We start from the raw sequence: 22620 nt of genomic DNA, 5'->3' as shown, positions 1-22620 counted from the left end.
CTGGTTTCGCTGAGATATGAACAAACCATGCATTTTTGTGTAATTGTTACCAAATTACTCAATTGTTAACTAGCTGTTCAACGAAGATAATAACGTCTCAATTGCTCAGATGTTACGCACTTCATTAGATAAATTAATTTGACACGTGTGCATATCTTACACTTACACAATGTAAATATGAAATTAGAAATAAACTGAAACCTCAACTCTCTAATTTGGCACGTTCCAGTTTCGCAGATGGATTGCGGTTTGCAAGCACGAATCCATCGACTCTATTACTTGATACAGGGAATCACAGCTTCATTGTTTGAAATGGAACATGCCAGTAGTTGAGTGTTAAGCAACTCCAATCCGATTGCAGAAAGTTTTGTACGACATAATTGGTACATTTAACAAGCATACATGCATGCCAACAGAATTCGCGTAGAATTGTGTTTCTGTAGACAATGGAGTTGCTATTTTTATTTCTCTCTCTTTTCCTTTCTTGTTTTTGTTTTTCTCTCTAAACATAACATTTGTGATATTTCTATATTTTTCGGCATTTACACATTTTGTCACCGAAAAATAGCTAACGGTATTTGCCACATGCTTGTAGCCATTCAACACATAATTACAATGTATAATAAGTGATGTGTAATAAAAGGTTTCTCTCTTTCTCTCTCTCTCTCTCTCTCTCTCTCTCTCTCTCTCTGCATTTAAATAATGCATCGTTATAAAATAATTATGAAATGTATCTTACTCAATATTATTTTAAATGTATGTCTAATATTACTTTATTTTATTTTAAGAAATATATTTTGTTTTATATTTAATAATAAAGATAACATTCAATATTATTTAAAAATTATACGTAAACATTATTTATGACTGATTTGTCACCACCAAAAATTAATGTATTAATTTTCTTTCTTTTAAATGTTAAACGTGTTTTTTTTACTTAATAATAAAAATATTCGACAATTAATTTAAACACGAACATCGTTTATTATAAAATGTGATTTATTTGTTATTAATTGAAATTGATTTTATACGTAAAAAACATTATATATTTATGTCAAAGTTAGTCTTTGCTAAACTTTTTGTGATAAATTTTTAATGGAATTATATTATTTGAATATTTTGTATTAAATTGATACTCAATATTTCTTTGTTAAAATATCACAATTCGATAATTAAATTAATAGTTTAAAAATAATATAAATAATAGTTTTGAAACATCAATTTTTTAAGATAAATAAATAAAAAGTAAACATGTCAACGAATTAGAAATATTAATTTTACTAAAGAAATATATTTCTGCAATCTGTTTTCAAATTGTGTCAAAGTGTTGCATTTTTATGTTAATCTTTTACACAATATCTATGTTATTTTCTAATATATTCATCTTGTGTTAAATTAAATAAGAATTTGAGTGGATCGTTTAGTACATGCAATATACATTAAATTTAGCACAAATTTTTCAACTTTGTTATATTACGTGTTATATTACGTATGTCAAAAATAACAAATAACTTTGTGAAACGACAGGAAGTAAAAAGAGAAAAATGTTTTAAAATCTTTTTTAAAATGGTGTTTGCACAAAATAACGGCAATTCGTTCAACACATCGTGCATACATATTATGTATATGTATACATATGTATATATTTATCGAGACTATAAGCGCGGTATCTCGCCGTAGTTTCCAATGTGCAACATCCCGCAAAGTCTACTGGCTTTAAAGTTGCTTGTGTGAGCACAACACTGAGAAAGTTGAACCCTGTAGATCGTTGTCCTATATATTCATACAACACCCGCACATCCCATTGACGCTTCGGTGAAACGTAGCTAGCGCTCTGGGATGCATTGTGCTGACACGCCAACGCAATTATCCCCTGGAGATCAGAGTTTGTTCAACATTCATCCGCATAGACTGTTTTACCAGTGGTTAACAATGTTCTCGGAAATAAAGATTGTTTGACCCAAAATACGTTTTGACAATGCGAACTGGCGCGAACGAGGCAAATTTTATGTCAGTGCAAATCAGAGATTTGAAATTAATGAATGAAATATTATTGATTATTTATATCAGATAATCATTATTACTATTTTATATAAAAATAATGCTTCTGTAGTACTTAAAAAAAAATTATTAATCAATTTGTTTAAAAAAAGTGTACAAAATATCTTGGCGATAGTGTAGTATTTAAAGATTATCGAACTACGCAACTTGTCAACGAAGCAAATTAATGGTTTCTCAATATGTCGCAAAAGGTACGTTTAAAGTAATTTTCATTTCACATCGAAACATAAATATTTTTCAGCAAAAATAAAAAGTCGATTCTATCACAATTGCGCCATCCCATCCACGTGTTCGCGGATACAGCTTCCGCTGCAGAAGTTATATACGTCACAGCCCTTGAGACAAAGCGCGTAATCATCTGAGAGAAATCTGCGAGATTTCTTCGGCCGAGAAAAAATAAAATAAAATCACTTTATGTGATGCCATCGAAACTGTCATCTCATAAAGGGTTCATTACTCTAATTTTGTGTCAAGATCCTGACTGCACTGGGGTCAGTCAGAGCGGGGGACGACCATAGACGCGGAATGCAAACGTATGTTTACACCGACAGGTCGACTTGTGTACGTGCAGTGACGAAACGTCGCGTCGTTAGCTTGGTCCGGGAATACAGAGCGGCACGGTTCTGGTACGCGAGCAGCTGAAATGGACTCACCTCTCTGCCGGCTGGATGCGGCCACGGGGACTGAGGACTTGGAGCTCGCGGCCGGCGCAGACCGAATAGCACTGCGTGAATGTTAAGCACAGGTGGCAATATCTCCGATGGTGCGGCTACGCCGCTCGAGTGGTCGGTGTGGACTGCAGAAAAGCCCGCAGATGATATCAGAGACCTAGGGGAGCACCGCATGACATCATCGTCGGCCAATCCGCACGAGCTCACCGAAGCGCAAGCGCCGCCACCCTCCTCGACGCCGGGGGTGCTTGCGATATATCGCAATCGATTGCATCCCCGACTTCGCGCCCCCGACAACGGAGCTCTCTGCTGGCGAGGTTTCACCCTCGGCTTTGAAATGTGGCGCCAACTTTGCAGCTCTACGACACGAGGGGCGGCATTATTCTCAGTTTGCCAGTAAATCGATTAGCGAAATTTTTTTGTCAATTTTCTTCTTTGCAATGAACCTTTTTTTTCTCCATAAAAATATCGGAATGTCAGTATTTTTTTAACTACCAGTGATCAGTCTGATGCTCTTTGCACCTATTAAACATGTGCAGATCTGTTTTTGTCGGAAACTTTTCTCATCGATTACACTTTTAATTTTTCACATCAACAATTTTGTAATATTTGCCAATAAGTTAAAGGTGAAAACGTAATAATATTAGAAACGACTGAAACCATTTAGCGTTGTGTAGCTACAGCATGTAGCCTCAAATGAAGTGTATATAATCGATTTGTCAGAGTGACAGGCTTGACAAGAACAGATGCGACCTGAGCGCGAACGCGTCGTGGGTGCCGCTTACATCACATTGTCAAGACGCAACGCGGACAGATAATAGATAAGCCGGCTGATATCAAGCCAAACACACGACCGTATAAATCTTATCGGAGTGGCACTCGGTAAAAGCGTTTTGCATACATTGCGATGTTTCTCGTCCGGGTCTCGGCATAGACAACAGGTAAGCTTCTTTGTTGCTCACCTCTGTCACGACAAGCCGCGTTGAAATATGTAAAATTATTCCTGGATATTCACACGATCCCGGCTTGCCTACGTTGGCATTTTCGAAGCATCGGGACGTCGTATCCCTCAGGTACTCGTGTACATCTACCCGTTTACAACCTCGTGACGCAAACAGGCGCGACTGACTGCACAGGTGCGAAGAAGGCTTATGGAGGGTTATTATCATTCTCGTGAATACAAAAGTTTCCTTTTGTGAGACGCGCGAGAAAGCAGGTCGAGCTTTCAACTGTTTTCGAGGAGTCCTACAAAACGGCAGTGCTTAATTTCTTGAAAGGAGTCCGCAGCTGTGACTTTCAACAGCAAAAAATTTTGCTTATTTCTCCGCGTATTTCTCTTCTACAATGAAAACGAATCAGATACAGTCATGAAACTAATAAAATTGTCGAGACACAGGATATTGAAAGTTTATTTTACCATTGCTACCAATTCACTAAATATTATAATCTTTTAGGGAAAATTTGATTAAAAATAAAAACACTTGCCAATGATACATTTTCAATAAAAGTAAACTTGTGCCAAAAATTGGAAAAATTCACTAATCTGTTATTAATAAAATCAGATCAAAGATATATTTAAATAAAATAACAATAAAGTATCGATTCTACTTTTATGTTTAACTTTCTCTGTTTCTACTTAAGTATGAAAAATATGTGTAAAAGAAAAATTGTGTAGTAGAATAATATTAAATAAACAAACTAATTTTATATACAGTCAAGAAACGAATCCAGACATACAAGATATTAGAAGTTTGTTTTATGCTACAAATCAAAAGTATATTTTTTATGGAAATACATAATTGACAATGGTTTTCACTTCTAATCAAATTTTTGTTAAAAAATTATATTTTATAAATTTTAAGCATAAAAACTTTTATATTCTGTGTACGCAACTACGTTCCATACATATTATAATAATAGTTGACGATAGAATGTAAATATCGCACGGCTTTTTGGTCATTTTCTTTTTTAAAGTAATATATGATGCAACTTTACGGAAGCATCCATCAATTCCAGAAAAGCGTCTACCCTCTCGTCAAACAACAAGATTCTGATACCTTCCGAATCGATTCCGTGACTTTGCTTCGGCGCAACGCAGGGGGGCTGTGTATACTGCGTATTTATGAAACTACAAGCGATACACGCGTGTCTACACACGCTGAAGTCTGTTCCCTTCGTGCAAAGGTGGTATGAGGAATAGTCGAATTATGCGACATATTGCACGATTCGAATCCGCCCTTCCGAACGTAGTCGGATATTCGGGAAGAAAAAGCGGTGTTTATAAGCAAGGGGATTTGTTTCGACTGACTGATTGCGCCTTGCTTTGTGCTACAAAGGTAGATAAGTATTATCGATATTGGATATTGAAAAATTCTCAATTCAATCTCGAAGCCAGCGAGAAGTATTCGCCAACTTGTGCATTTGATTCAATTGGAAAGTAATTTATTCTACGATTCTTATTATTATCTTGAGTCTTTGGTAATTTTCTCGTGTAAAAAGCCAACCGGGTCAAATTGCGGCTGTATCGCTGATGGGATTTCAAGTGAGATCGATCATGGTACGCGCGTAAGCTGGAAATATGCTCGAATCAATCACAAAGCCAGTATAGTCGCGAGATTAGCTGCACAAGGACCGTCCGCTTCCTTTATTGATCAGGGATACTCCACTGCTCGCTAAAATGCGCCGCACGGCCTTTCGAGGCGATTGGAGATTAGGAAGCTAATGTGCGGATAGAGCGCAGCGAAGGATATACGAAAGATAAATCAGCAGTTTTAGGAACGACTATTACTGCACAGCAGGGACCGGTATAATTACTGTAATTTTAAATATCAATGCTGAGGATGTTGATGCTATTAACTATATTATTTATGTTTGTTATATAATTTTACAAATTTCATGTTTACGATTTTACAATTTGTTTATTACGTGTAACATTGTATATTTTCAAAGTGTAACTAAAAAAACAGGCGAATGCAAAAACTGCAGGATACCATTGGTCCTGACATTTAGCCCTATTTTGCTTGGATGACAATAGCGCTTTTTATCAACGTAACGAGCTACTTCAATGTTGCTAATGGTTGCGTCATAAATAATCACGTCGCGTGTACAAGACGACCGTACACAAAACCACCAGCGGCACGGTGAACGAAATCGCGCAAATGTCGCGGGCGAGATTTTCCGGGAAAAAATTTGATGCGCAATATCGCTACGAAAAGTGCAATAAGAGTAAATTGACGTCTTGGGAAAGTAGACTCGGAATGCTTGAATACCGAGATGCCGTCGCGGGCTTATTTCGTCCCGTTTCTCGGTACTGTGCTGTATCCCGTAATATTTTCTTCTCTCCCTTTCTCGGTACGTTAGCAGAGGGTGAATTGAGAAGAGTGGTGTAAGAAAAATTTATTAAATAGTTCTCTCAGATATTTCCATAGCTCGCAATAGTGCGTTGAAGAAAATCTACGAAGAAATATAGGAAGAAGAATCTCTTTAGAGTTTTCAGAGTTTGATAAAGGGATATTAAAAATAAATAAGCTACAAAAATGATCCGAAGACGTCGTTACGCGGTTCAACGAGCTCCATCTTCTCTGGCAACAATTCTTTGAAAATTATAAAAAAAAAATTTTAAGTAACTGTATCGAAACAAATGGAATCGTGGCAGAAGGCTGAATGTTTCATTCAATTTGGGGTACCTCGTAGTCGCCACGCCGTCACTGTCGCACGACGCGTGTTTCCATCTCACAGATTTACATAAGTGACTTATGGTCAGCGAGTATTACCCTCGTGGCAGGCAGGGTCGTTCAGTTATATCTTTGATGCGACGTACGCGCGGGGATTCAAATGAGGGACGGTCGTTACGGAATCCGGTGTGAAATATCACGCGGAAAGTATCTGGTTTCGTTATTCGCGGATATTCGCACGTGATGTTTGCGAAAGACCGAGACGATCCGATTCTTCCTGTTTTCTAACAACTTCTCTCATTTCCCTATCGTCACACGTAATTTTGTCGCAATTATGTTCTTTTATTTTTGTTTTGTCAAGGTTGCTTTAACAATGTAATCCAATCGGAAATGAAGCGATTAAAAATTCATCTTTCACGACGTCGCGTCGTTGTGCTTAAATATATATCCGCGCCGGCGATACTGATCGAATTTCAACGTTATGTTAACCGTTCCATTAATTAACTCGACAATACTTTCTTAATAGAGTAGTTGCGGCATTTGATTAACTATGAAAACTGTATTCATTAAATGCAAAAAATCCATTTCCGTATTACCACCAGGTATCTCCCCGTACTTTTGCCCATTATTCCCGCGCAGATAACGCAAGTTCATCGTGTCCAAGATTAAATAACGCGAGGTCAGCGAAATTTCGCAGTGCTGTATATAACGCTGTGACACCCGATCGTAGATTTAATTTCGAGATTATACGTCGTCAAAGTGAACGTAATACGACACGTGATCTGCGTGCGTATACATACGATGTAATCATAATTACGCGTGCTGTCGATTTTTCATATTTAATTAACTGTCATCAATTAACGCTTACCTCATGCTACTCGAAACGGTAATTCATCGTGCGTTGTGATTCATCTGGCGACGAAAACGCAATTTTTTTTTCAAACATACGTGAGATTTTCTCACCTTGCGTTCCATTTCTTCCACAAATAATGTTTGAAGTCGATTTTTCTCTGACGGAAAAATTGACGAGAATTTCTGAGAGGAAAATATCAATTCTGATTTGGTCTCTGACGAAAATTTCTAAGAGAGAAAACTATCAATTCTGATTTTATCGAGGAATTCGTGCGCAAAGAGAAATCGTGAGAAATCTCTGCGACGCTCCGCAATATCATGGGGACCGTATGAATAATCGTTAATTAATTCCAAGCACGGCGCGAGCAAAACGACCCGCCGGCGAAAAAGCACGCCCACCTTATATTCCCAATTTTTTATCCGCATATGTAACGAGCATAATAAATACGAGGCGGTGTGGTTACCATACGCGGTGACGCGAAGTGCATAGCAACGAGAGCGAGCATTTTCTTTTTTCCCCTTGCCGTATTGTCCCGTCCGCGGGCGCGAGCGTTTTATCTGGCGTTGCAAAACGTGGAAACAGTTCTCTATCATGAGCAGAACGTTTTATCAGATAAAGTCGTGCTATCGGTCTCGGTAGATAAGGGAACGGTGACAGGCTGACGATGACACACGGTGCCCGTGCTTTCGGAAGTGTACGTGTCGCTCCGGCTATTTTTTTTCCGTCCCCCATTGTACATGTAATTCTTGCCTCTATTTCCGTCTCGAGTGGAAGATAGCTAAATAAAGTAAGTAGTATCTCCATTATTAATCATAATTCAATCTAAGAAAAAAATGTTTAATACTTATTATGCAATATGTATGCATTGAGAAAAAAATTTATTTGCATGCTTGCAATGAAATATTTATTTTATACATAAATATTTATTCAATAATAAATGATAGGTACATTAGTGATTCTACATTAGGATTACATTAGTAATTCTTGTACTAAACAAAATTTATTTACATTTAGTAAATATTTCATTGCGAGTATTCAAATAAATATTTATTAAAATTTAATAATTTTTTTTTCCAGTATATATATGAATTATTATATAGCAAAAGTATCTATTCATATAAAAAATATATAAGAATGACGATTAAATATTTGAAATAAACTTTTGTGAAGATCGTAGAATCGCAATAATATGTGTACGCAAATGTCGGTGAAATGGCGGAGAATCGACGATGTTTTCTTCGTGATCGTTATCGTTAGGTACAAAATCCAAAATGTACACGCACTTGATCAAATAATCACAGTATCTCGTATCTCTGAACGGGCACACTCGCGCCGCGCATTTGTCCTAATCCTGTTTGCACTTTAGCCGTAACCCTCGTTCGCCTCTCTTAAGTCTTCCATTATTCTATATTGAATTGAACATAAATCTTCATAACAAAAGAGCAACTTGGATCGCGCTCCAGCGCGAGTAAGAGAGCATAGAGTAATTTCTCTTCATCTACCCGCGACTGGGAGCTAGCGCTCGGCTTTTCTTTGGCTTAGCTTGTACTCCACTGAAGTAAATTCGTCTCAATCTCGATTCGAAGGACCGATAAGGACAACCGAAGAACCGCGGCACTAAATAACTGTCCTTGCAGATACATGGATACTCTATACCCGAAGCTTCACGAGCGCTTCAAGACCGAGGGTATCTGTCCCGTTTGCCTCATGGAGATGGAACTGACGCCCAGATATTCGTGCATCAATGATCATACCGTGTGCCATCGTTGTAAACCCTATTACTACGGCTGCCCCACGTGCTCGGCACCGTTGGAAATGCAGATAAGTCCACTTCAGACGGACGCATCTCAGTCAATAATGCTGCCGCAGCCCATGCCACGGCACCACCATGATCACAGTCCCAGCGCACCGCTTGCACCGGCAATGGAGACCTTCCTGAACCATGAAATTCAGGCTGCTTGGGTACCTCCCGTGCCGTCTGAGAATCATCGTCTTGAACCCTGCTCATATTCTCACCTAGGATGCTCGATATTGATACCAGAGCATTTGCGAACGCTTCACGAGTCGAGGTAAAACGAAAGCTTTCTTGCCATCGTCATCAATTTATAATCTTTATTTATTCTCATAATCTTCATTTCAGATGTAATTTTCGACAATTGAGAGAAGAATATGTGTCGCCCGATTATCATCACGATTCTTTGGTAGGTTGCTCGTACTTTGCGGCAGGATGCAGGGTACGAATGGAGCCGTCGCAACGCGTCACTCACGAGAGGAATTGCATCTATAAAGACAGATTTCAGAGTGTAAACGATATCAGCGATAGTCTCGCATCCACGACGATTAGCGATAACTATTACGGCGGTGATCCCGAAGAATTGGTGCAGTGCAAGTTTAGGCGATACGGCTGCATGGTGAAGATGCCGAGGAGGCGAAAGTACACACATGAGCAGAAATGCAATTACAAAAGCTATCAAACGGATGTGGACGATAGGTTCTTCGATTATCCTTCGCAGCCGGAACTGGATCCCGATGAGCAAATAGAATGTAGATGGTCCGAATACGGCTGTCGAGTCAAGCCGAAACGCTGCCGCAAACAAATTCATGAGGATAAATGTAACTATAGGATGGAAGAGTGCATGTGGAAGCATTATGGATGCAGCGCTATATTTCTGCCAACTTTGAAATATTCCCATGAGAGCAATTGCGATTTTGCCCAACATTAATTATACCGAGTTTAATTGTATATCGGATTACATTAGTAGTAAACTAATAATAATTCTCGCAATACAATATGTATATACATAATATCCTTAGTATTTATCAATACAATTATAAAAGATCTTTTTTTTTTAATTATGATTTGGTTTTTCAGAGACATGTCAACATGTTCAATCGTTCTCGACCTTTATATAGAATAACACAAAGATGTATAAATTAATTGATTCCCTATCATAATTAAATGGAATTGAATTAAATAATATACTATTATAATTATAAGCATGGCTAACCATATTATCAATAAAAAAAATTTTTTGAAAATAGCATATGTAACTAACGTAACGTACGTAGCGTTTGGTATAGTCTCAACGTAACTCGTGTGATAATATGATACAGTAGCCATTTTTACTCCGTAAAATATTATGTATTAGGTGACGTTCCTTAGAAATATTTATTTTTTTAAAATTGTATTTTGTCTTAATATTTATTTACATTACATTTTAGTTGTATAATATTAATGTAAATATTATTATAATACTCTCTTTTTGTGTAATATTTTTTCCTATATAATATTGTTAATCTAATATAATCCAGTATATTGTGTAACAAATCTGATAAGAAAGTTACTCTGAAGATAGAGAAAGTTAGAAAAATGACGAGATTACAGTACCCTTTTGTGTCCAATCTAAACGTAAGTATGTATTTAAGTTGTTTGAGAATAAGTTAGTGAGTGATAACTCTAATCAGTAATAAGTTGAACATAAGATATGTGAATAATACAAAAGATAATAAGAAGTGCCATTTTTTGATTGAAGCAAATAATTCTTAATCATTTTTCTTATTAATTATTAAATATATTTTTTAGTTTTATATAGATTACGTGCCGATATAATTTATCGGTCTGGAAACACTATCGTAAACTGAGAAGCTAAAAATAATATTTTAAATTAATTTGGTTATTAAATTTTAATAAGGATTTTATAAGTATCACAAGAACATGTAAAGCATTTGGAAAATCTAATTAGTAGATTATTTCCATGAAGATTAAAAATAACTATTCGACTATTGAGCTACAAAGAATCAATTCATTATTAAATAATAAGCTATAAAAGAGTAAGCTCTATTATGCTATAAAAAGTGCAAAAATAAAACCGGTATCACCGACAGAAGAACTTTGATATTTCTTTCAATAACGCATTTAATCGTATCAAAGAGTGGCGAAAGATTCACTGAGAGAAATTAAGTGGTACTTTCTAAATCGGAATCAGTGTATTATTCACTGAAAGACAGTAAACAATCTGATTTCAGTCTCCTCTCTACTTATATTCACCTAAATGTAGAAGAAAGAAGAAAATGGTGAAATATTATTTTGTTTTCTTAAAATAACTCATTGTAACGCGATAAAATTCTTATAATGGACACAAGTTTGTTAGTCATAGAGTTCTAGCAATCATCTTATAGATAGATGTTTATCGAGTATATAAAACGCAATTTACTAAAGAAGGGAAAAGGATGCATTTGTGATAGGAAAGGAAGGGGAAAGTAGCATATCAACTAATGTTATAAAAGGTACTTTTTATTTATAAATATTCACAAATTAATAATTGTTTGTAAATCTTATACACTGTTAAATGTAACAAAATAAACAGATTTTAAAAATATTTTATAAAATATACTTTTACTTGTAAAAAATAATCTTTTTCGAATAATATTTTGACATAAAAATAAATTTTTTACTGCATTAGTATATATTATGCGTCCACAACGTCCACAATGTGATTATTAAAGTGAATAAAAGGTGGTAATGCAAGTGATTTATAAAAATTAATTTTATTTTAATAGTATAAAGCTAAAAAACACTCATGTGATTATTTCAGTAAGCAATAATAAATTCCAATTTTTTACAACTTTCCTTAGATCTGGTAGACAAATAATTATTATTTTTTGCTTTTACAGAGTTCCATAATAATTTCCAATAAATAACTTACGTAACGGTTTAGGGAGAAAAATGACTTATTTTTAACATCCTCCTTACGTAAAGAGGACTACAAAAATCTCTACTAGCTACAAAATTTTAAAGTTTTTAAAAATGCAGTGAACTCTACGACGACCAACAATCCTACAATCATTGATAACCACATTTGTATATATACAGTATGTAAATCAGTAGAATTTCGTTGATACGTAAAAAATACGGGAAATCCAAATTTGTCATGCAGTGAGATAAATTCAAAGAACGATTATGTTCTAGATGAGCGATAAGAAAAATGATATAATTAAATACGCAATATATTGTTTAATTATATTACAAATTACGTCTATTTTAAATTAAGTATGCTAAAATTCGTATTAAATCTCAAGTTGAACACTATTTTAAATGGAAAAACTTTATCTTTATCTTTGGTTTATTTTTTGTGGATTAAAAATCTTTTTTTAATTATAAAAACTTACAAATATTATGTGATGACGCAATAAATACAATGATGTAAACTATTAATTATAACAATTTAATAAAAACAGATAAAATTTAATTGATTAATTTATATAAAATCGTATAAAATAAACCAACTTAAAGGAACATTTTTAATAAATTTTCAATGACACAATATTACGATCTTATCAAGACAGTAAGACAGCAATCCATATCAGCACTTCTCCGAGAACTCTTTCATACCTGATTTACGTGTAATGTAGATTTTTTAAGATAACTTAGATTACAATACTTATACGAAAGTGGGGACGCAATTAAAAACAGGTATATATTTGCGTCAAGGTAATTTCAAATCAAACTTTGGTTAGTGATCATACAATGGCGTCAATAGCTTTGTGTCTTTTCAGCCTTCTGGCGTTTTCTCATGGTGAGTAATGATTTCCTCTGCGTTGATATTTATAACCATACATTCATGTAAATTTAAATTAATATAACTCTCTTAAGAACATCTTGGAAAACAATTGCTTTACTGTATCGTATTAGTCAAATAAATGATTTTTTAATGACTCGATTTGTCTGCCAACTTGATCATTAAATACGAATAGAAATATAACAGTCTCAAATTGTTTTTTATAATTTTTGATATTTTTGATATAAGTATTTAAAAATTTTTTATTTCAAAATATATCTAAGCAACAAACTATTATTTGTTATAATTTTAATTTCTGTAAAAAGTAAAAATTAAATATATTTTTAGTTCGGTTACATTTTATCTATAATAATAATGATTTATTATTGCAGCTGCCGTTCTACCATTTTTTGACCCCAGAATCATAGGTGGAGAAAATGCTAGAGAAGGTGAAATTCCATATCAGGTACGTGTTATTAAAATATATATTTATTATAAAAATAAACAGATACTCTAGTATATAAAATATTTTTAAATAAATATAATATTAAATATATAAATACTTTTTAGTTTGTATTGCATAATTAAAAACGTGTATGACAATGTAATAAGAAATGTGCAAATATTATTTAGAATACTACATGTAATTTTTACAGGTTTCTCTTCAAGAAAAATATTATGATTTCCACTTCTGTGGCGGCTCAATCTTGAATGATAACTATGTTATTACGGCCGCTCACTGCGTTGACGGGTAATTCCTTTATCTTTGTTACTGTTAATAAACTAATTTCATATCACATGTTATGTATCTAATAAACTTGCTCACGTACATTTCTACAAATATTATTTTGCCGGTGTACAAAATATGACACAATTATAAATTATATGTTTAAAAACTTAAGTAATTAAATTTTGTGTTATAGGAAAGAAGCTAGTGACATAAAAGTTGTTGCTGCCACCATCAACCTACGTGACCCAAAATCGCAACATGAAGTTGAAAAAATTATTGTACATCGAGAATATGACCCATCTAATTCCTATATTAATGACATTGCTTTAGTAAAGGTGAGCAAGTAGATCTTCTTTTTACGAAATTAGAATTTTTATAATTTTTCTTTTAAATAAAAAAATTATAAATTTCAAGCAACAATTTTCTTTCAGGTAAAAACTGCCTTCAAAACATCTGTCACCGTCGCACCCGTTCCTCTACCAAAAAAAGGTCACGACGTTAACACCAATGATGTTGCTGTCGTGTCAGGATGGGGCACAATTAGGGTGAGTTTCTTCCATTTTAAATGTATTGCACAACCTGTCACCTTCTACATGATAATGCGAACTTGCAATTATTTAAATTTGTATTAGTTATTTATAATATCTGGTATAAAAATGGATTAAAAATATTAATGTCCGAGAACAGAAATTTTAATAATGAATATTATAGACAGGAGGGCCGAGCCCTGATGAGCTACAACGAGTCAACATCCTCATCGCTGATCAAGCTTTCTGCAATTATGTGTATCAGAAAGATCTTAATATGAACGTTTATCCCACGCAAGTTTGCGCGAACGATCCGTCAGCCAAGAAAGGAGCTTGCAATGTAAGTTTTTCTTAAGATTTCAGCTTCTATCAGTCCATCTATTTAATACGCTTAGAAATAAAATAAGTATGATCTCTTAAGAATGGTCAAATATTTAAAACTATGATGAATGCACAAGATACGATTATCAAATTTAAAACGGCACGTTTTTCTTCCAGGGTGACTCTGGTGGCCCATTGACTGTCAATGGAGAACTCGTTGGAATAGTATCTTGGTCGTTAGATTGTGCTCTTACTACTCACCCCACCGTTTACACACGTGTTATCTCTTATCTAGATTGGATTGAAAACAACGCAGTCTAGGTCAATTTTATTCTCTTTCACAACTACGACTCTGTCCTCTGTATTATATAATTTTCTAACTATTGTTCTTAAAAAGAAAAGATATTTTTTTATGTATATATAGTGTGTGTGTAACGATGGAATGTACATAAAATTATACGTGGTAAATCCTCAAAATTTGTATACGTTTCCAATGAAATAAATATTATTGATATATTCAAAGAAAATTATTATTTTGAATTAAGCCTGTCAAATAAAACCGCGAGGAATTATTACGTCCCTGTTTGAAAAAATTGATAGAAAATGATAAAAATAGACTTAAACTTTATTAAAAGTTTATCTAAATTTTTAATAAAATTATCGTTTTAATAGAATTCATGTTTGAGCTACAATGGAGAAGTTATCTATTTTTATCGTTTCTAAAAAAATATCTTAATTAAACAATTAAATACGAGTCTGAATGTACCTGTTTTTCTATACAACATTTTAGATCCAAATACTCAAAATTTACAAAATTTTGGGATTTTGTTTCGATTTCGGGTACTCGTAAGTTTCGGATACCCGGACTTTGCAAACTTTTGGTCCCGAAAAAAAATCCCGATCCGACTCGAAACTCGGGTACCCGTAATTCCGGGTACCCGCACATCGCTAATATATATATATATATATATATATATATATAAAATATATTATATATATCGGATAGCTCAATTGACATGTCAAATTTAAAGCGCGGCTAGATCACGACGCTTACACATAGATATTACGTCACATAATAAATTCAATTACGTTATTTGAAAGCTGCTGCATTTATAAGATTTTCAATTTATACACTTAAGTTAAAAAATTAACACTTACTAGCCAACGTAATTTTTTGCTCTTCACTGGCCAATGTAAAGTCATTCGCGTTATACGCTTCTATTCTAAGGTACACCGTAATGAGAAGATTTTCAACCGTTATTTTACTTAGTTTCAACCTTCCAGTATATGATTAAAAAGTGAAATAATAATAACAAATGATAAAATTATAAAATGTTAGCAAATATGAACGAAATTACGATAAATGCAGGGTAATTTAAAAAAAAATCATAATTTTCTTAAAAATTATCATAAAGAACTGATTCAAAAATAAATTAAAGCTAAAGAATCATATTTTTATTAAAAAAAATGTTTCATTGGTTTGGATCCATAATTTAATGTTAATTTTGCAACATGAAGAATGTCAACTTTTATGATATAGAATTAACGGATAATATGGAATTTTCAATAAATGTAGCTTTAATTCTGTAAGTTTAATAAATTTTAATACGAATTTAGTGTTGAAAAGTAAAAATTACATTTTTATATTTATATATGCTATTAAACTATATATATACACATGTAATATTATACAATATTTTTGTAATAACATAAAAATCAAATACTTTTATTAATAACAAGTTAAAGCTACAAATATTGTGCAAATATATTGATAAAATAAAATAAAAAATAAAATATTATTTACTTTGAATTTTAGCACCATCACCAAACAAATTGGAGTCAGTCGTGAATTTTTCACACTGACGTAACTATTGAAATAACAGCAGTCAAAAAGCGCTACTTGCGGCACCATATTCCCCTACCAACAAAGTTTTTTTGAGCGTGGCATAGACGCGTGTAGCCGTACTGTACCGACATACACAATGCGAGAAATTTTGTTCGATCGCGAGTGGATCCTACGTTGGGTAGAAAGGTTTAATATTAAACATACACTTCAAAATTACATAAAGGGTATACATCTGTAAAAATCTCTGCTACATATAAAATTAAAATTAAGCTTTTAGAAAAACATAATGAAATTAATAGCCACTATCCGTCCTACAATATCTAAATAGACTGTAACAAAGTAATTTTAATGGTTACTCTATAGAATTCAAAGCAAACTTTGCAAGATATCATATCTCAACATTCCAAATCTATCTCACAATTACTTTCTTTTCTCTATTAGTCAAAAACATATTCACTATTTTAATATAATATACTGATAATATACTGATTCAGAGAATACCTCTTAATTGGAATCACTGAAGAACAATAAATAAGCACTAATTATCACAGTTATAAATAAAGCACTTTAAATCATGACATTTCATTGATACAAACTTAGATAGCACGGGAAAACCAAATCACTCATATAATGAGACAGATTAACAGAACATTTATTGCTTTATCTGATAAGAAAGATAATATAAATAATAATTAATTAATAACTCTTGCACAATTTATGCAAATTTACAAAGGAAGTCAACCAAGTAGCAAAAAATATAACATAAAAATATAACATATTGCATCTCGATTATCATTACATTATAAGATAGGAAACATGTACGTTTCTGATGAACTTGTCATTTTTCAGTATAAATAACACTGTTTTTTTCATCCTTGTGATTGTTAGGATCACAGGTAAATGATTGCCGTCATTATATTCCATCGATAACTAATATTTAAAAGAAATATAATTAAAAACACAACGTTTTTTTAATTACATTATAAATTATGTTTATTTTGAATCAAGTATGCTAAAATTCATATTAAATCCCAAGTTAAACACTATTTTAAATAAAAAAAATTTTGTTATTATCATTGGTTCATTTTTCGTGAATTAAAAATCTTTTTTTAATGATAAAAACTTACAAATATCATGTGATTACTCAATAAATACAATTATTTAAACTATTATTTATAACAATTCAATAAAAATTTAATTAATTAATTTATATAAAATTGTGATAAACCAATTTAAAGAAACATTTTTAATAAAATTACAATAACACAATATTACGACCTTATCAAGGCAGCAAGATTTTTGCAATCCATATCAGTACTTCTCCGAGAACTCTTTCATAACTGATTTACGTGTGATGTAGATTTTTTAAGATAACTCAAATTATAATACTTCTACGGAAGTGGGGACGCAGTTAAAAACGGGTATATATTTGCGTCGAGGTAATTTCAAACCAAACTTTGGTCAGTGATCATACAATGGCGTTAACAGTTTTGTGTCTCTTCAGCCTTCTGGCGTTCTCTCATGGTGAGTAATGATTTTCTCTGCGTTGATCAACATAATCACATACATTCGTGTAAATAAATATAAATTATAACTCTTTTAAGATTATCTTGGAAAAAATCGCTTTACTGCATCGTATTATTCAAATAAATAACTTTTTGATGGTTCGATTTGTCTGCCAAGTCAATCGTTAAATACAAATAGAAATATGACAGTCTCGAATTGTTTCTTATAATTTTTTATATAAAATATTAAAAAATTTGTTATTTTAAAATATATCTAAGAAACAAACTATTATTTGTTATTATTTAAATTTTAACAAAAACTAAATACATTTTTAGTTAGGGTACATTTTATCTATAATAATAATGACTTATTGTTGCAGCTGCGGTTCTACCATTTTTTGACCCCAGAATCGTAAATGGAGAAGATGCTAGAGAAGGTGAAATTCCATATCAGGTACATGTTATTGAAATATATATTTATTATAAAAATAAACAGATACTCTATTATTCTTAAAATATTCTTAAATAATATTAAATATATAAATATTTTTATTTTTTATTACATAATTAAAAACGTGTATGACAATGTAATAAGAAATGTGCAAATACTATTTAGAATATTACATGTAATTTTTACAGGTTTCTCTTCAAAGAATAAATAATGATTTCCATTTCTGTGGCGGCTCAATCTTGAATGATAACTATGTTATTACGGCTGCTCACTGCGTTCAGGGGTAATTCAATTATTGTTACTATTGTTACTTTTAATAAATTAATTTTATATCACGTATTATCTATCTAATAAATTTGTCCACGTACATTTGTACAAATATTATTTTGCCGGTGTACAAAATATGACACAATTATAAATTATATGTTTAGAAACTTAATTCAATTTTGTGTTATAGGACAAGAGCTAGTGAAATAAAAGTTGTTGCTGCCACTATCAACCTACGTGACCCAAAATCGCAACATGAAGTTGAAAAAATTATTGTACATCGAGAATATGACCCATCTAATTCCTACATTAACGATATTGCTTTGATAAAGGTGAGCAAGTAGATATTTTTTTTAGTAAATTAGTATTTTTATAATTTTTTTTTTTTTTTTTTGATAAAAATTATAAATTTCAAGCAAAAATTGTCTTTTAGGTAAAGAATGCCTTCAAAGCATCTGTCACCATCGCACCCGTTCCTTTACCGAAAAAAGGTCACGACGTTAAGACCAATGATGTTGCTGTTGTGTCAGGATGGGGCACAATCTATGTGAGTTTCTTCCATTTTAAATATATTCTAACCTGTCACCTTCTACGTAAAAACGCGAACTTGCAATTATTTGATTTTATATTGGTTATTTATAATATCTGGTATAAGAATGGATTAATGTCCGAGAACTGAAATTGTAATAATGAATACTACTATAAAATTACAGAAAGGAGGTCCGAGTCCTGTTGAGCTACAACGAGTCAATATCCTCATCGCTGATCAAGATTTCTGCAGATCTGTGTACGAGAGGGACCTTTACATGGACGTTCATCCCACGCAAGTTTGCGCGAACGATCCATCAGCCCAGAAAGGAGCTTGCAATGTAAGTTTTTCTTAAGATTTCAACTTCCATCAGTTCATTTATTTAATACGCTTAGTAATAAATTATAAAGTATTATATCTTAAGGATGATCAAATATTTAAAACTATGATGAAAGCACAAGATATGATTATCAAATTTGTAATGGCATGTTTTTTCTTTCAGGGTGACTCTGGTGGCCCATTGACTGTCAATGGAGAACTTGTTGGAATAGTATCTTGGTCGTTGGATTGTGCTCTCACTACCCACCCCACCGTTTACACACGTGTCATCTCTTATCTGGATTGGATTGAAAAGAACGCAGTCTAGGCCAATTTCATTCTCTTCCGTACCTTCGACTCTGTCCTTTGTATTATATAATTTTCTAACTATCGTTCTAAAAGTTAGGAAGAAAAGATATTTTTTTGTGTATGACTGTGTGAGATGTACATAAAGTTATACGTGATAAATTCTCAAAATTTGCACACGTTTTCAATTAAATAAATATTATTGATTTATTCAACGAAACTTTATTTTTATTACATAAGTTATCAAAAATTCAAAAATAAAATGATACTTTTCTTATAATGATCGAAGAATTATTATATTTCTTTTAATTACGATTTAATCGTATAAAAGAATTATGAAAAATTTTCGAACGCAATTAACAAATACGGGAAAACCAAATCAATCGTATATATCAGTTAATGAGACAGAAAGATCGATAAAACAATTATTGCTTGATCGAAAGATAAGTAAGATAATAACAATGATTTTTTTATATTAAATTTATATCATAAGTATATATGCTACAGCTCATATCAAACTCTATAAATACCGAAGGTATTTCAAATAAAAAATGGTCGATCCAAATATTTTTTAACATTATAAATAGTCAGAAATGTAAAATAATGATTGAATAATTACAATTATTTAAAGTGAAAACTGTAATATTTAATAAAGAAGAAATAAAATTAATTAAGATATATAAAATTGTAATAACCCTATTCACAAAAACATAGGTTGAATAAAATTGCAATGATACAACATCTTGTATTTATCACGATAAATCACTGCGATCTTAGTATTTATATTCCGATATAGTACTTGATAGCTACGTAATATAAATTTTTTATAGAAAGCTTGTCGGTTATTGGATTATTTATATGAAAGTGGGGTAACACAATTAAAAACATAAATTGGTATCGATATGACTTCAAGAAATGCTTCAGTCACTGATCATACAATGGCGTTGAGAGTTTTGTATTTCTTGAGCTTTCTAGCCTTCTCTTATGGTAAGTAATGATCTTCTTGAGTTGTTATATAATTATTCATATAAGTGAATATAAATTATTTAATATAACCCGTGTACGTGAAAATAAATTAATATAACTCCTTTAGGAGTACCTTTAAAGAGAAAAATTGCATTACTGCATGTATTATTCATATAAATGACTTTCTTTTATACGTTTATTAATTCAATCATTAAATATAAATATGATAGTCGCATAACTGTTTTTTTTTTATAACTGTCCATAAAACTTTCTTGAATGATTCTTAACTTGGAAAGATGCGAAAATTAAGTATTTCTTTTTTTTGGCTACATCTTATTTATAGTAATAATAACTTATCATTGTAGCTGGAATTGTTCCATTTTTTAATCCTAGGATTGTAAATGGACAAGATGCTAAAGAAGGTGAAATTCCATATCAGGTACGTTAGAAAATATACGTTTATTATGAAAGTAATATTGAGATACTAGTATATAAACAATGTATATAAAAATTATATATAATATACATATATTTTTTATTGCAATTAAAAGTGTATACATAAATTTTCTAACAAATGTACAAATATTTACAAGAACGTTATGTATAATTTTTACAGGTTTCCCTTCAAGACAAAAATAATTCCGATCACTTCTGTGGCGGAGTAATTCTGAATGAAAACTATGTCATCACGACAGCTCACTCCGTCGAAACGTAATTCTATTATTTTTAATAAATTTATTTTTTATACGCTAATATATCTTTTTGTTAATCTTTTCTTCATATATTCGTGTAAATATTGTTTTTGTCGATGTAAGAAATATGACGCGCTCACTGTATTATATATTTAGGTTAAAACTTAAGTAATTAAATTTTATATTGTAGTAAACAAGCCAAAGATGTAATAGTAGTTGCTGGCACCATCGACCTAAATAATCCGAAATCATTACATAACGTCGAAGAAATAATTATACACGAGAATTACGATGCAAATGATTCTTGGATTAATGATATAGCTTTATTAAAGGTGTGTGCGGTATCAATTTTGGATTCACCGATGAAATTAAGATCTGTATAATTGTCTTTTTGAATCAGGAATGATAAAGCTCAAGTAAAAACTTTTAGGTAACACCTCCCTTCGAAAACTCTACAACTATTAAACCCATTGAATTGCGATTAACAAATGTTGAGAATTATGATCCTGCTGTTGTGTCGGGATGGGGAAGACTTTGGGTGAGTCTTTCGCTATTTTAAATATATTAAGTACAATCTGTTTTTTGTGAAAAAACAAATTTGCAGTTATTTAAAGTTGTATTTATTATTTACAGTATTTATATAAAAAGAATATTAATGTCACTTGGAAAACAGCAAAATATAAATATTATTACGAAATTGCAGCAAACAGGACCAAGCACTAATAAGTTACAACGAGTCGACATTTTTATCGCTGATCATTCTTATTGCGAGCGGCAGTACCAGGAGCGTTTTAGAATGACGGTGTATCAAAATGAGCAAGTTTGTGCGTTCAACCCGTCAAGCGATAAAGGATCTTGCCAGGTAGATTTTTCTTATAAGATTTCAAGTTTTAATGTATCAGTCTCTTTATTTAATATCCTTTGTAGAAACTTGTACACTGTTATCTTAGAATAATCAAATATTTAAAATTGTGATGAAGAAAATGCACAAAATTTAAATAGTTAAGATTTAAATATCTAATTTGAAACGGCGCTTTGCTTTTTTCAGGGTGACTCTGGCGGCCCATTAACCATCAACAATGAACTTGTTGGATTGGTATCCTGGGCGTATGGTTGTGCCGACCAAATCTACCCCACTGTCTTTACTCGTGTCCTTACTTATAAGAATTGGATTGAATCAAAGATCAATCCTCCTATCTTTTAATTATAATTAATACACTACCCATCATTTTGTATAATTTTTTAATTATTGGTTCTTAAAATTGAAATAAAAGGGAAATATCAATGATTTTGATCGACAAAGTTTTGATCATTCGATCAATTACACTGTTAGGGCACGAGGTCA

The 22620-nt window shown here is 32.2% G+C and overlaps 5 protein-coding genes across 7 annotated transcripts in view; 4 read left to right on the top strand and 1 right to left on the bottom strand.

Annotated features, from left to right (window-relative positions):
* Positions 1-22620, bottom strand: part of LOC105200923 — a 203611-nt gene that overhangs the window by 71735 nt on the left and 109256 nt on the right. The window contains exon 1 of one of the 2 annotated variants that reach the window (XM_039445800.1): positions 2715-3126. The exons of the other annotated variant lie outside the window; for it this stretch is intronic. Coding sequence (XP_039301734.1) covers positions 2715-2906 — 192 coding nt within the window. The 5' untranslated portion in view covers positions 2907-3126. Of the gene's footprint in view, positions 1-2714; positions 3127-22620 lie in introns of those variants that run through there. 2 annotated transcript variants of the gene reach the window in all.
* Positions 3633-10298, top strand: LOC105200746. Of its 2 annotated transcripts, none has more exons than XM_011168441.3 (3): positions 3633-3673; positions 8897-9328; positions 9400-10298. In XM_011168441.3, exons 2-3 carry the CDS (start codon positions 8901-8903, stop codon positions 9980-9982), a joined length of 1011 nt encoding a protein of 336 aa, XP_011166743.2. In that variant the 5' UTR covers positions 3633-3673; positions 8897-8900; the 3' UTR covers positions 9983-10298. The 2 variants fall into 2 exon arrangements, with proteins under 2 accessions (XP_011166743.2, XP_011166742.2); XM_011168440.3 differs by lacking the exon at positions 3633-3673 and adding an exon at positions 7511-8046.
* Positions 12705-14917, top strand: LOC105200924 (trypsin-1). The gene is made up of 7 exons (XM_026130247.2): positions 12705-12835; positions 13210-13283; positions 13474-13568; positions 13741-13882; positions 13979-14092; positions 14259-14414; positions 14573-14917. Exons 1-7 carry the CDS (start codon positions 12787-12789, stop codon positions 14714-14716), a joined length of 774 nt encoding a protein of 257 aa, XP_025986032.1. The 5' UTR covers positions 12705-12786; the 3' UTR covers positions 14717-14917.
* Positions 17630-19837, top strand: LOC120356743 (chymotrypsin-2-like). The gene is made up of 7 exons (XM_026130245.2): positions 17630-17765; positions 18127-18200; positions 18386-18480; positions 18655-18796; positions 18898-19011; positions 19178-19333; positions 19496-19837. The coding sequence occupies exons 1-7, from the start codon at positions 17717-17719 to the stop codon at positions 19637-19639; spliced, it is 774 nt and encodes a 257-aa protein (XP_025986030.1). The 5' UTR covers positions 17630-17716; the 3' UTR covers positions 19640-19837.
* On the top strand, positions 20500-22577 carry LOC105200925 (chymotrypsin-2). The gene is made up of 7 exons (XM_026130242.2): positions 20500-20604; positions 20949-21022; positions 21200-21294; positions 21466-21607; positions 21706-21813; positions 21979-22137; positions 22324-22577. Exons 1-7 carry the CDS (start codon positions 20520-20522, stop codon positions 22477-22479), a joined length of 819 nt encoding a protein of 272 aa, XP_025986027.1. The 5' UTR covers positions 20500-20519; the 3' UTR covers positions 22480-22577.

Source organism: Solenopsis invicta, chromosome 2 (assembly GCF_016802725.1).
Source record: "Solenopsis invicta isolate M01_SB chromosome 2, UNIL_Sinv_3.0, whole genome shotgun sequence".
Lineage (NCBI taxonomy): Eukaryota > Metazoa > Arthropoda > Insecta > Hymenoptera > Formicidae > Solenopsis > Solenopsis invicta.
Note: the sequence above shows the minus strand (reverse complement) of the source record. Positions and strands in the feature narration are given on the sequence as shown.